General features: G+C 37.1%; 1 protein-coding gene and 1 non-coding gene across 5 annotated transcripts in view; one reads left to right on the top strand and one right to left on the bottom strand.

Annotated features, from left to right (window-relative positions):
- Luzp2 (leucine zipper protein 2) overlaps nucleotides 1–13865 on the top strand; it is a 393196-nt gene that overhangs the window by 372769 nt on the left and 6562 nt on the right. For all 4 annotated transcript variants that reach the window (XM_029479976.1, XM_021168299.3, XM_029479978.2 and 1 more), the window contains one exon: nucleotides 5739–5831. In XM_029479976.1, coding sequence (XP_029335836.1) covers nucleotides 5739–5831 — 93 coding nt within the window. The remainder of the gene's footprint in view (nucleotides 1–5738; nucleotides 5832–13865) is intronic.
- On the bottom strand, nucleotides 371–475 carry LOC115031700 (U6 spliceosomal RNA). Its single transcript, XR_003837360.1, has one exon. It is a non-coding gene; the product is annotated as a U6 spliceosomal RNA (small nuclear RNA).

Raw genomic sequence — 13865 nt, 5'->3', positions numbered from 1 at the left:
TAGATCTGCCATTTAGGTTATGGGTCACTTTGACAAAAGCTGCTTATTCATATATTTCCTGAAGAACTTCTTCTGTTGCACTGAAGAGAATATTTTGTAAAACCAGAGTTTTTGATTCACCACTCCGAGTGCTATTCTCTTCAGATCTCTCTTGCCTTTATCACTTCTCTCCAGTGTAATAGAGTGAAAGAGATCACCCATCAATTCTGGCCTCCCACTTTTCTTCAAAGTCTTTCTCTGTATCTGCTTCTGTCTTGAATTCAGTAAGAAATCCCCTCAGACTCCCCATCCTGGCTGACCAATCTGATTTCTGTGGCATCTTCTAAAACTTCTTTTAATTCATCCTCATTGATGTTGAAAGAAATGGTTTATAAATATGAAAAACTTCATGAAATTTCCTGTCATTCTTGTGCAGGGGCCATGCTAATCTCCTCTGTATCATTTCAATTTCAGTCCAGGCACTGCCAAAGCAAGCAAAGGGGTGCCATCCATATCATTTGTCTTTTCTCTTGTTTAAAAAGTAAAAAAAAAAAAAAAAAAAAAGCAGAGATTTATATTTATGTCTTCTAAACAAGGTAAGGCTAGAAAAAAAAAGACAAGTCTCAATTCCTTCTACACATCAATGAAGTTAGACTTATGTGTCAAGAGTAACTACTTAATTAGTGTGTTTAGCAAAAGCCCGGCATCTTTTTTTTTTATTGGATATTTTCCTTATTTACATTTCAAATGTTATCCCCTTTCCCGGTTTCCCCTACCCGCCCAGAAACCCCCTATCCCATCCTCCCTCCCCCTCCTTCTATGAGGGTGTTCCTCCACCCACCAACTCCTACCTCTCTGCCCTGGATTCCCCTTCACTGGAGAATCTATCAATCCTTCATAGGACCAAGGGCTTCTCCTTTCATTGACACATGACAAGGACATCCTCTGCTACATATGCAACTGGAGCCATTTGTACTCCTTGGTTAATGGCTTAGTCCCTAGGATCAATGGGGGTCTGGTTGGTTGATATTGTAGTTCTTCCTATGGGGTTGCAAACCCCATCAATTCCTTCAGTCCTTTCTCTAACTCCTTTATTGGGGAACCCGAGCTCAGCCCAATGATTGGCTGTGAGCATCTGCCTCTGTATTTGAAAGGCTCTGGCCTGTCCTCTCCAGAGGCAGCCATATCAGGTTCCTTTGAGCATGCACTTCTTGACATCCACAGTAGTGTCTGGGTTTAGTAACTGTATATGGGATGAATCCCCAGGTGGAAGAGTGTCTGGATGGCCTTTCCTTCAGTCTCTGCTCTACTTTTTCTCCATATTTGCTCCTGTGAGTATTCTGCTCTCCTTCTAAGAAGGACCGAAGCACCCACATTTTGGTCTTCCATCTTCTTGAGATTCATGTGGTCTGTGAATTGTATCTTGGGTATTCCAGACTTCTGGGCTAATATCCACTTATCAGTGAGTGCATACCATGTGTGTTCTTTTGTGATTGAGTTACCTCACTCAGCATGATATTTTCTAGTTCTATCCATTTGCCTAAGAATTTCATGAATTCATCATTTTTAATAGCTGAGTAGTACTCCATTGTGTAAATGTACCACATTTTCGTTATCCATTCCTCTGTTGAAGGACATCTGGATTCTTTACAGCTCCTGGCTATTATGAATAAGGCTTCTATGAACAGAGTGGAGCATGTGTCCTTATTAAATGTTGGAGCATCTTCTGGGTATATGCCCAGGAATGGTGTAGCTGGGTCCTCAGGTAGTGCTATGCCCAATTTTCTGAAGAACAACCACCAAACTGATTTCCAGAATGGTTATATCAGCTTACAATCCCACCAGCAATGGCAGAATGTTCCTTTTTCTCCACATCCTCACCAGCATCTGCTGTCACCTGAGCTTTTTTTATTTTAGCCATGGTATGAGGTTGAATCTCAGGGTTGTTTTGATTTTCATTTCCCCGATCACTAAGGATGTCGAATATTTCTTTAGGTGCTTCTTGGCCATTCAATATTCCTCAGTTGAAATTTCTTTGTTTAATGCTGTACCGCAATTTTAATAGGGTTATATGGTTCTCTGGTGTCTAACTTCTTGAGTTCTTTGTATATATTGCATATTAGCCCTCTATTGGGTGTAGCATTGGTAAAGATCTTTTTGAAATCTGTTGGTTGCCTTTTTGTCCTTTTGACCATGTCCTTTGTCTTACAGAAGCTTTGACATTTTATGAGGGCCCATTTGTCAATTCTTCATCTTAGAGCATAAGCCATTGGTGTTCTGTTCAGGAATTTTTCCCCTGTGCCCATATGTTTGAGATTCTTCCCCACTTTCTCCTCTATAAGTTTCAGTGTATCTGGGTGTATGTGGAGGTCCTTGATCCACTTTGACTTTAGTTTTGTACAAGGAGATAAGAACAGGTCGATTTGCATTTTTCTACATGCTGCCAGCCAGTTGAACCAGCACCAATCAGGAATGGGGGTGGGTGGGTTGGGGAGCAAGGGTGAGGGGAGGGGATAGGGAATTTTCAAAGGGGAAACTAGGAAAGGGGGGTAACATTTGAAATGTAAATAAAGCAGGTGTGGTGGTGCATGCCTTTAATCCCAGCACTCCAGAGGCATAGGCAGGCAGATTTCTGAGTTCGAGGCCAGCCTGGTCTACAGGGCTGTACAGAGAAACCCCCTCTCAAAAAAAAAAAAAAAACCAAAACAAACAAAAAAAGAAAAAAAGAAAGAAAGCAAATAAAATAAATGTAAATAAAGAAAATATCTAATAAAAAATAAATTAATTACAATGAACGAAAAAAAAATGCTGTCTTTTCTTCCACTGGAAAGTTTTAGCTCCGTTGTCAAAGATCAAGTGACCATAGGTGTGTGAGTTTATTTCTGGGTCTTCAATTCTGCTCCATTGATCTTCCTACCTGTCTCTGTACCAGTACCATGCAGTTTTATCGCTAATGCTCTGTAATAAAGCTTGAGGTCAGGGATGATGATTCCCACAGAAGTTCTTTTATTATTGAGAATAGATTTTGCTATCCTGGGTTTTTTTTTTTTTATTCCAAGTGAATTTGCAAATTGCTATTTCTACCTCTATGAAGAATTGATTTGGAATTTTGATGGGGATGGCATTGACTCTGTAGATGGCTTTCGGCAAGTAAATAATATTTACTATATTAATCCTGCCCATCCATGAGAGATCTTTCCATCTTCTGAGATCTTTGATTTTTTTTCTTCAGAGACTTTAATTTCTTGTCATACAGATATTTCACTTGCTTGGTTAGAGTCACACCAAGGTATGTAATATTATTTATGACTATTGTGAAGGGTGCAATTTCTCTAATTTCTATCTCAGCCTGTTTATCCTTTGAGTAGAGGAAGACTACTGATTTGTTCGAATTAATTTTTTATCAAGCCACATTGCTGAAGTTGTTTATCAACTTTAGGAGTTCTCTGGTAGAATTTTTGGGGTCACTTAACTATATGATCATATCATCTGCAAATAGTCATACTTTGACTTCTTCCTTTCCAATTTGTAATACGTTGACCTCCTTTTGTTGTCTACTTGCTCTAGCTAGAACTTTGAGTACTATATTGAATAGATAATGAGAGAGTAGGCAGCCTTGTCTAGTCCTTGATTTTAGTGAGATTGTTTCAAGTTTCTCTCCATTTAGTTTGATGTTGGCTAAGGGTTTGTGTTATATTGCTTTTACTATGTTTAGGTATGGGGGCCTTGAATTCCTGATCTTTCCAAGACTTTTAACATGAAGCAATGCTGAATTTTTTCAAGTACTTTTTCAGTATCTAATGAAATGATCATGTGGTTGTTTTCTTTGAGTTTGTTTATGTAGTGGATTATGTTGTTGGATTTTTGTATATTGAACCATCCCTGAATCCCTAGGATGAAGCCTACTTGATGGTGGTAAATGGTCATTTTCACATGGTTTTAGATTTGGTTGACAAGTATTTTATTGAGTATTTATTGAATATTTTTGCATCAATGTTCATAAGGGAGATTGTTCTGAAGTTCTCTTTCTTTGTCTGGTCTTTGTATGGTTTAAGTATAAGCGTAATTGTGGCTTCATAGAGGGAATTGGGTAGTGGTCCCTCTGTTTCTATTTTGTGGAATAGTTTGAAGAGTATTGGTATTTTGTCTTTAAAAGTCTGATAGCATTCTCCACTAAACCATCTGGTCCTGGAAAAGCCCAGCATCTTAATGAAAATGGAACAGTAAAATGAATTAGAGTTTTTTGTTTTCCAAATTTCTGTTAATATTCCATAAGCCGTATTGGTCTCACTTGCAAAATACATACTACCATGTATATTAAGGATTTGTAATAATCTTTTCGGACACTATCTTTGTGAGAATCCTTTGTTAATAAGGAGTGCAGTTGCTATGTGAAGACCATGATGAATAGCTGAAAATCCTGGCTGGGTTTTTGTACTCTGACCAGATTCTGGTCTACTCTTGCATTTCTTAGATCTCAGTAATTAGAATGTTCATATATTTCTCCTATGTGGCCCATTGCAATAAATACTTCAGACTTGAGAGACAGCATTTATGAATTTATACTTATCTTTCCTAGAGCAGCATTATAAATAAGTTGAGGCAAAACACACAGACCTACAATTCCCCAGTGGACAGTCACAGATCTTACCATAGTGAATTATGGATAATAGTTGTGTTTCTTTTGGCCAGATTGTTTTGTACTTTCTTAATGTTCCTAATGAGATAAATTTTATAATGATATTTTGGTACCCAGAGGTAAACAGCTTGTTTTGTGAAGGAACAGAATACACAAAACCCTGGAGGAACACTCTGCAAAGTTGCAAGATATTTTCTGTCTTATTGAAAAAGTGAAGCATGTACTCATTATATCTCAGACAAACTGAGGATTAATATAAAACAGAAAGGACAAGATTCCTGTCTTTGAAGATTCTTTCTGTAAACAAAGGTTATTCTTTAAGAAATAAACATAACCAATAGAAAAGGTTCCATTCGGCCTCACTAATGCAAAAATTTAATATATATTATTTTTCTTAATTTCAAAAATAAGAATTTTAAGACACATTTTAAAGACGTCTTGTGGCAGGATTATCCCTGTCAAATTACATTAAAATATTAGTGCAGCAGGAGCCTGTGATTGGTCAAGGGAAAGGGAGGCAGAGCTAAAAGGCAGAGAGGCAGAGAGCAATTCAGAGGAGGGAGGGGGGAAGCAAAGATGGAGGCAGAGGGACAGGAAGAAGATCTTGAACCAGCGTGGCTTTAAGTAGCCACAGGTAGTTATAATGTCATAAAGAATAGAATAATTGGGATAATTTGTCTAATCTAGGTGGGCAGCTTTTATCATTATCAAATGGTTCTGATATTATTGTATTGGAATCATGTGAATTGATAATTTATTGATATATAAATCTGATTGGTTAATTATAAGCTTCAAGAGTTTTGTTTTTACTGAGTTGCTTGGTATTATGGCGGCTGACCGCAGGGTGGACAGTCATTGTGTGGGGCTGGCATGGCACCAAATGGAACTTGCAAGTTCTAGCGCCCCTGGAAAGTTGGCAGACAGAGTAGCTTGATGGGCATGGGAACTTGGCAGTTCTTTTTTAATATTTCCCACAACAATTTCTTATATAATAATGCCTATTTTATTTTAAGAGTGACATAGTGACATGTAATATATGTTATATAACACCACGAGTTAAAACCTATTTCCCTTCTTTTTAATATGTATTTTTTTCTTTTTTCTCTGTATCTCTTTCTAGCCACAACCAAGTTCTCCAGGACATCATGACAGTTCTCAAGTTCAAGCAACAAAAGAAGAGAGTAGGAGACCCTCTGTGTGTGGTCCTCAAGATGTAAGAATAACCTAAAGTGGTTTGGAAAGAAGGACACAACATTTGGCAATGATAGCTCAAGCCATCATGGAATGTTCTTGGGGAGGGTGATGTCTACTTTCTAAGCATGATAACTTTCTGTGTGATGACACAGATGTTGCCTAGACAGCAGCAGGTAAATGTTCTTCTAGGTTTTATAGCCAGATTCCGCTATGCAACTGAAGGCTTAGCATTACATACATTCCTACAACCAGGCAATAGATAATCAAAAGGTTAAAGCCAAACAGGAAAAAGAGCAAAAAACTAGTTTGTGATATTTACCACGTACAAAAAGCAAAGTGCCATCACTGAACAACATGCTAGACAAAGGGAAATCCTCAACCTTCACACAATGAAGAGATAGAAGCCTGAATTGTAGGGTACCCTCTTAATAAGTGCAATAAAAAAATAAAATATCAATCATTGAAGTCTGTCAGAATGAAGGTTTTTATATCTGTCATGGAAGGTTTAAAGAACATTTTTTGTTAACTGGATTCAGGTATAGGATCTAGTCCAAGTAGAAATTAGTAGAAATGAAATAATCCATGGCAGAAGGAAATAAGCTAACATCTACAGGAAATAAAAATGAAGGGAAAACAAGTAAATTGGTACATGTTTTTGTTCTTCTAGCTGCCAACATGCACTTGGAAAAACATAATTTCTCAATATGCTTGCAACTGAATCTTTGTGTATAGAACTATATGTCTAGACCATATAATTTAGGATATAAAGTTGAGCAGGAATAGACGTCAATAGGTGCAGTTAACTTCCACAGAGTCTAGGAGGAATGAACACCCTTTCATTGGCCTGAAGTATGGATAGATCTTTGCTGATGGGAAAAATTTTTCACAAACAGAAAATATACTAGAGTACTATTGATACAGAATAGACAATAGAAAGTGGTAATATACTCACCCATAGATTAATAAGGAACCACAAAGTAAGGACTTAGATTCCCTCATTAAAGAATGTAGTTTGGATCAAATGTTTGTTAACTGAGAGATAAGACAAGTGTTAGTATATAGGGGGGCATTTACAGTTTTATATGAGAAATAGAAAAGTTGTTTTGTTGATTATGTTCTAAGCATCATTTTGATTTACCATTTTCTTAAAAAAGGTTGACCTGTCAAAAATCCTCTGTGTGTGTGTGTGTGTGTGTGTGTATGTTACTATTTACCCCCTCTCCTTCTACTATTGCTACCCTTTATAAGTTCCTTTCCTTTGACAATTCCTATAAGCATATCATTCCTTGGTACCATCTTCACTGGGACCAGTGAGACCATTGTCTCTCATATTACTGCAGTAGACATTGGGGCTTGGTGCCTCAACCTTCCAGATGCTGTGCTTCCTAATGTAGAGAATTCTCAGTCAGAGCTATAGACCCAGAAATAATGCAAGCTAGGTAAATTACCAGTTATGAGATGGGAGAATTAGTAGCACAATATGAATATCAGTTTTCAAGTTTGAAATCAGAACAATCAAAAAGGTAGATTTAAAAGATACATCAGTGCCACAATTCTCACACATACAAAGGACAGAGAATTCAAATACAGAAAACATCAGGGAAAAGTGATCTAGCAGCACTGAGGTTGGAGTTCTTAGATGAATGCTTATACTGAGCTAGTCTAACCTCAGAATAAGGCTCGTTTTGCCTCTGAGCAGAGGAAGTCCACACTGCTTTCATAGCCCTGACTGCTATCTGTCTCAGGACTAAGACATCACTTTAGAGAACTCCATTTAAACTTTATTTTTATGCTATGTATTTGGGTGTTTTGCCTGCATATGTCTGTGTGCAGTACCTGCAGAGGCCAGAAGGGGCATCAGATCCTTTGGCATTGGAATTACACAAGAGATAATTAGCTACCAGGTGGTTTCTGGGAATGGAACCTGTTTTCTTTGCAACACCATCCAGTGTGCTTAAATGCTGTCCTATGTCTCTAGCTGCTTTTTTTATTAAAATTTATTTTTATATATTTTACATAAAATATATCACATCATTTTATCCCTTCCTTGTCTTTTCTCCACCCCTTCCCAAATTCATCCCTTCCAACTTCTTCCTTTTAAGTATGCACTAATATATAAATAAAACCTGCTGAGTAAAAAAAAAAAAACAAAAACAGAATTCTAATCTATGACTTCAGAATGATTTCACCCAGAAAATATGGCTGCATAGGATTTTCCAAAAACATTAGTTCAGCATTCCATGGATGAATTCTGTACAATTGATATGTTTATTCCAAATAGGCCAATTAATTTCATGATACAGATGAATTTCACTAAACGTGGTTTTCAAATATAAATAATCACAAAATTATCCAGGGAATTTATTCATATTTTGAACAACTATTTTGAGTGTCCCAAATGAACAGAGCTGAGGGGATTTTTGTAAACTTTTTGACATGGGTCTGATGACTGTTATCTCAACCCAGACAGTCCTATAGACATGCGCCCTGTGGAATACAATTTAAGAGCATTGCTTTAGAAGATATGTAGTCTCTGTGGTATATCATCTAGTAAAAAGTTATCTGTTTCTTCCATTGCTCTAGTTATATATTAAAATAGTAATTTCTATATAAGCTCTTACAGTACTGGTAACAAATTTTATTTAAGTTTGTCACTTATTATATTATAGTTTAATATAAACATTCATATACGCATGACTGTGCATATATGTACATAGCTATAGGACTGTGATTAATGACTGTGAGGGCTCCAATATGCTTATATTAATCTTAGTAATTGCTAAGCTTCCAAGAGAATGTGAGTGTAAGTTGCTCAGACAAGCACAGAGCCTGGGTAACAATTATCATAAGCACCAAGGATTTCAGGTCTTCTTTCTGCAAGCCACATTTGAGAATGGAGCATTTCTGACTTCTTCCAATTAACCAAATGAGTGTACATGCACTTTAAGATCTGTGGGAACTATTCTTGAGTGTAGGTGTCTCAACTCAGAATATCCTGAGAGATGTGTTAATCATTATGAAAGTGTGGCAGCCTCAGTCTAGCAAACTGGGATGTTGAAAGGAGAAATGATCTTCTGGCTTATCCTTGGAATTCTAGAAACAAGTTGAGGGAAGAGATGTAATTTCTTAGTGCATGATGGTGTGTGCTTCATTCCTGTTGGTCACAGATTACACTGAATAGCACAGGGGAGAATGTGGAATGGACACCTACACCTGAGGCTTAACAGTGCTGGTCTTCAGATCACCTTTTGTAAATGGCTTAATTTCATGAACTTCTTATCAACACTGGCTGTGGCAATGGTTTTTCAATTTTAATATGGCTAAGGATCCCTGGTCCAGCCATTAACATGCCCAGGATCCAGGTATACACATTGGCACATCTGTGAGAAGAATCTTAGAACACATTTATCTGACTAGACCCTACTAGTATATCTGTTGTCAATATTTTGTGCTAAACACTTTGAGAAATCCTAATGCAGATTTCAGGCATATTTGTTCATCTTTTAAATGGCTTCAGTTAGATGATACTATAATATTGGATAAAAATGAGACAGCAAAACCTGTTATACTATGATTTCTGCAGATATTCCATATCACCTTTCTATTAGGCATATATTGATAAAAAATATTCAATAGAAAATGGGCCTCTTATAAAACATGACCACATCTGGTCATGCAGACAAATCAGGCATGTGAACATTTTAGATGATCATGTATTTCATGATCTGTGACTTTATCCATTTGCTTATTAGTAGGAATTAGATACTGACAATCTACTCTATGATTGTGATCTATGGGCCATCAATGATCATAGCTTTTGTCTTAGAGGATCACACAAAATATGGATGTGTTGCATATACATGTAAAAACATTCTGAAGTGCTATAGTTTATTTACATGTGTTTCCTAGAAAAGAAAAGGCATTAATGAATGTCAAGAGCTGTCCATTGTCCATGTGTTATTAAACTCTTAGTCTCTGTTTCACAGATGGAAGAGACTACAAAGAATCTACACATGGAACACTGACTTACTCCATCTTTTTCTTTTCTATTTTTTATTGGATACTTTTTATTCATATTTCAAACGTTATCCCGTTTCCCAGTTTCCCCTCTCCCAGAAACCCCTTAAGCCATCCTCCTTCCCACTGCTTCTGTGAGGGTGTTCACTGAAGTTGTTTATCAGGTTTAGGAGTTCTCTGGTGGAACTTTTGGAATCACTTAAGTATAATATCATATAATCTTCAAATAGTATTTGTGGAGAGCCGTGAGCAATCGCCATTACAAGATGGCGCCGAATTCCACTGTGCCTAACTGGTAAACAAGTAATGTGCACAGGTGCAAGAGTGAATTTGTGCCAACTCACTGCCCATTCCGGGGCATAGCAATGAGGCAATGGGCAAGCAACAAATCAGGTGCTGACACGCCACTCCAAGGTATATATAAGCAGCACCATTTTCCGGGGTTCAGGGTCTTCCTCCTAATAAAGCAATAAAGCTTGCTGCAGAAGAATCCGGTTGTCCGAGTGTGTTCTTGCTGGCGAGAAATTAGCTCAGGACAAGTATTATTTTGACTTCTTCCTTTCCAATTTGTATCCCCTTGACCTCCTTTTTTTGTCTAATTGCTCTGGCTAGGACATCAAGTACTATTGTGAATAGATAGGAAGAGAGAGGGCAGCCTTGTCTAGTCCCTGATTTTTGTGGAATTGCTTCAAGTTTCTCTCCATTAAGTTTGATACTGGCTACTAGTTTGCTGTATATTGCTTTTACTATTCCTAGGTATGGGCCTTGAATTCATGATATTTCCAGGACTGTTAACATAAAGGGATGCTGAATTTTGTCAAATGCTTTTTCAGAATCTAATGAAATTATCATATGTTTTTTTTCTTTGAGTTTGTTTATATAGTGGATTATGTTGATGGATTTTCATATATTGAACCATCCCTGCATCCCTGGGATGAAGTCTATTTGATCATGGTGAATGATCATTTTGATGTGTTCTTGAATTCAGTTGGCAAGACTTTTATTGAGTATTTTTGCATTAATGCTCATAAGGGATATTGGTCTGAAGTTTTCTTTCTTTGGTCTTTGTGTGATTTAAGTATAAGCATAATTGTGGCTTCATAAAATGAATTGAGTAGTGTTCCTTCTGCTTCTACTCTGTGGAATAGTTTGAAGAGTATTGGTATTAGGTCTTCTTTATAGGTCTAATAGAACTCTGCAGTAAACCCATCTGGTCCTGAGCTTTTTAGGCTGGGAGACTAAGAATGACTGCTTCTAATTGTTTAGGGATTATGAGAGCATTTAGATGGATTATCTGATTCGGTTTTAACTTTGGCACCTGGTATGTGTCTAGAAAAATGTCTGTTTCATCCAAATTTTCCAATTTAGTTGAGTATAAACTTTTGTAGTGGGATCAGATGATTTTTTTAATTTCCACAGTCTTCCATATTTGCTTTCATTTCCGATTTTATCAATTTGGATACTGTCTCTGTGCCCTCAGTTAATCTGGCTAAGGGTTTATCTATCTTGTTGATTTTCTCAAAGAACTAGCTCCTGGTTTTGTTAATTCTTTGTATAGTTTTGTTGTTGTTGTTGTTGTTGTTGTTGTTTCTACTGGTTGATTTCAGCCCTGAGTTTGATTATTTCCTGCGGTCTACTCCTCTTGGGTGTATTTACTTCTTTTTGTTCTAGAGCTTTCAGATGTGCTGACAAGCTGCTAGAATAAACTCTCTACAGTTTCTTTTTGGAGGCACTTAGAGCTATGAATTTTCCTCTTATCACTGCTTTCATTGTGCCATAAGTTTTGGTATGATGTGTCTTCATTTTCATTAAACTCTAAAAAGTCTTTAATTTCTTTCTTTGTTTCTTCCTTGACCAAGTTATCATTGAGTAGATCATTGTTCAGCTTCCACTTGTATGTGTATTTTCTGTTGTTTTTATTATAATTTAAGACCAATCTTAGTCCATGGTAATCTGATGGGGTACATGAGATTACTTCAATCTTCGTGTATCTGTTGATGTCTGTTTTGTGACTAATTATATGGTCAATTTTGGAGAAAGTACCATGAGGTGCTGAGAAGAAGGTATATTCTTTTGCTTTAGGATGAAATGTACTATAAATATCAGTTAGATCCATTTGGTTCATAACTTCTGTTAGTTTCACTGTGTCTTTGTTTAGTTTCTGTTTCCATGATCTGTCCATTGATAAGGGAAGGGTGTTGAAGTCTCTGACTATTATTGTGTGGGGTGTGATGTGTGCCTTGAGCTTTAGTGAAGTTTCTTTTATGAATGTGGGTGTCCTTGCATTTGGAGCATAGATGTTCAGAATTGAGAGTTCATCTTGGTAGACTTATCCATTGACCAGCATGAAGTGTACTTCCTTATCTTTTTGGTAACTTTTGGTTGAAAGTCAATTTTATTCGATATTAGAATGGTTACTCCAGCTTATATTGTAGGACCATATGCTTGGAAATTTTTTCCCAGCCTTTTACTCTGAGGTAGTATCTGTCTTTGGCATTAAGGTATGTTTCCTGTATGCAGCAAATTGCTGGGTCCTGTTTGTGTATACAGTCTGTTAGTCTATGTCTTTTTATTGGGGAATTGAGTCCATTGAGGTTAAGTGATACTAAGGAAAAGTGATTGTCACTTCCTGTTATTTTTGTTGTTAGAGGTGAAATTATGTTTGTGTGGCTATCTTCCTTTTGATTTGTTGAAAGATTACTTTCTTGCTTTTCCTAGGATGTAATTTCCTTCCTTGTGATGGTGTTTTCCATCTATTGTCCTTTGTAGGGCTAGATTTGTGGAAAGATATTGTATAAATTTTGGTTTTGTCATGGAATATCTTGGTTTCCCTACTATGGTAATTGAGTGTTATGCTCGGTAAAGTAACCTGGGCTGTCATTTATGTTCTCTCAGGGTCTGTATGACATCTGTCCAGGATCTTCTAGCTTTCCTAATTTCTGGTGAGCAGTCTGGTATAATTCTGATAGGTCTTCCTTAATATGTTACTTGACATTTTTCTCTTACTGCTTTTAATATTTTTTCTTATATTGTGCATTTGGCATTTTGATTATTATGTGATGGAAAGATTTTCTTTTCTGGTCCAGTCTATTTGGAGTTCTGTAGGGTTTTTGTTGGTCATGGTTATCTCTTTCCTTAGGTTAGTGAAGTTTTCTCGTATAATTTTGTTGAAGATATTTACTGGCCTTTTAAGTTGGGAATCTTCACTCTCTTCTGTACCTATTATGCTTTGGTTTGGTCTTCTCTTTAAGTCCTGGATTTCCTGGATGTTTTGGGTTAGGTGCTTTTTGCCCTTTTTATTTTCTTTGACAGTTGTGTCAATGCTTTCTATGGTATCTTCTGCCACTAAGATTCTTTCTTCTATCTCTTGTATTCTGTTGGTGATGGTTTCATCTACAACTCCTGATCTCTTTCCTAGATTTTCTAACTCCAGGGTTGTCTCCCTTTGTGATTTCTTTATTGTTTGATTTTCCATTTATATTTCTTGGATGGTTTTGTTCATTTCCTTCATGTGTTTGTGTTTTCCTGTAATTCTTTAAGGAATTTTTGTGTTTTCTCTTTAAAGGCTTCTAGCTGCTTACCTGTGTTCTAGTGTATTTCTTTAAGGGAGTTATTTTTGTCCTTCTTAAAGTCCTCTATCATTGTCAAGAGATGTCCCGTCCAGCAGGACCCAGTTATTCGTGGGTGTGAGGGGGACTGCAAACCTGGAAGAGAAATGGGTAGAAGGGAAAGAGAAGGAGAGACAAAGGTTCCTGTCAAGGTCTCAGTTTATTAGGCTGAAATGCCAGGTTTTAAGCACACAGCAAGGGAAATAGGGAGAGGTTGAGGGGGAATTAACTAATAACAAAGAACTGGGTATCTGGGGACCTGAAGGCCGAATTCAGACTGCAGGCGGGAGGCACTCTGAGTCTATCTCCGGAATGTAGAATCCTCCTTAACAGCCTTGAGTGTCAGGCTGGGCTCAGCACATAACTCAGGTTCTTAGAAGTCTTGGGAGTCAGGAAGAGATAAGGAAGAGGGGATTATAATTCAGCTT

The sequence above is a fragment of the Mus caroli genome, unplaced genomic scaffold, assembly GCF_978045245.1.
Source record: "Mus caroli unplaced genomic scaffold, Mus_caroli_1 scaffold_8, whole genome shotgun sequence".
In the NCBI taxonomy this organism is placed as follows: domain Eukaryota; kingdom Metazoa; phylum Chordata; class Mammalia; order Rodentia; family Muridae; genus Mus; species Mus caroli.
This window is presented reverse-complemented; position numbering and strand designations above follow the sequence as displayed.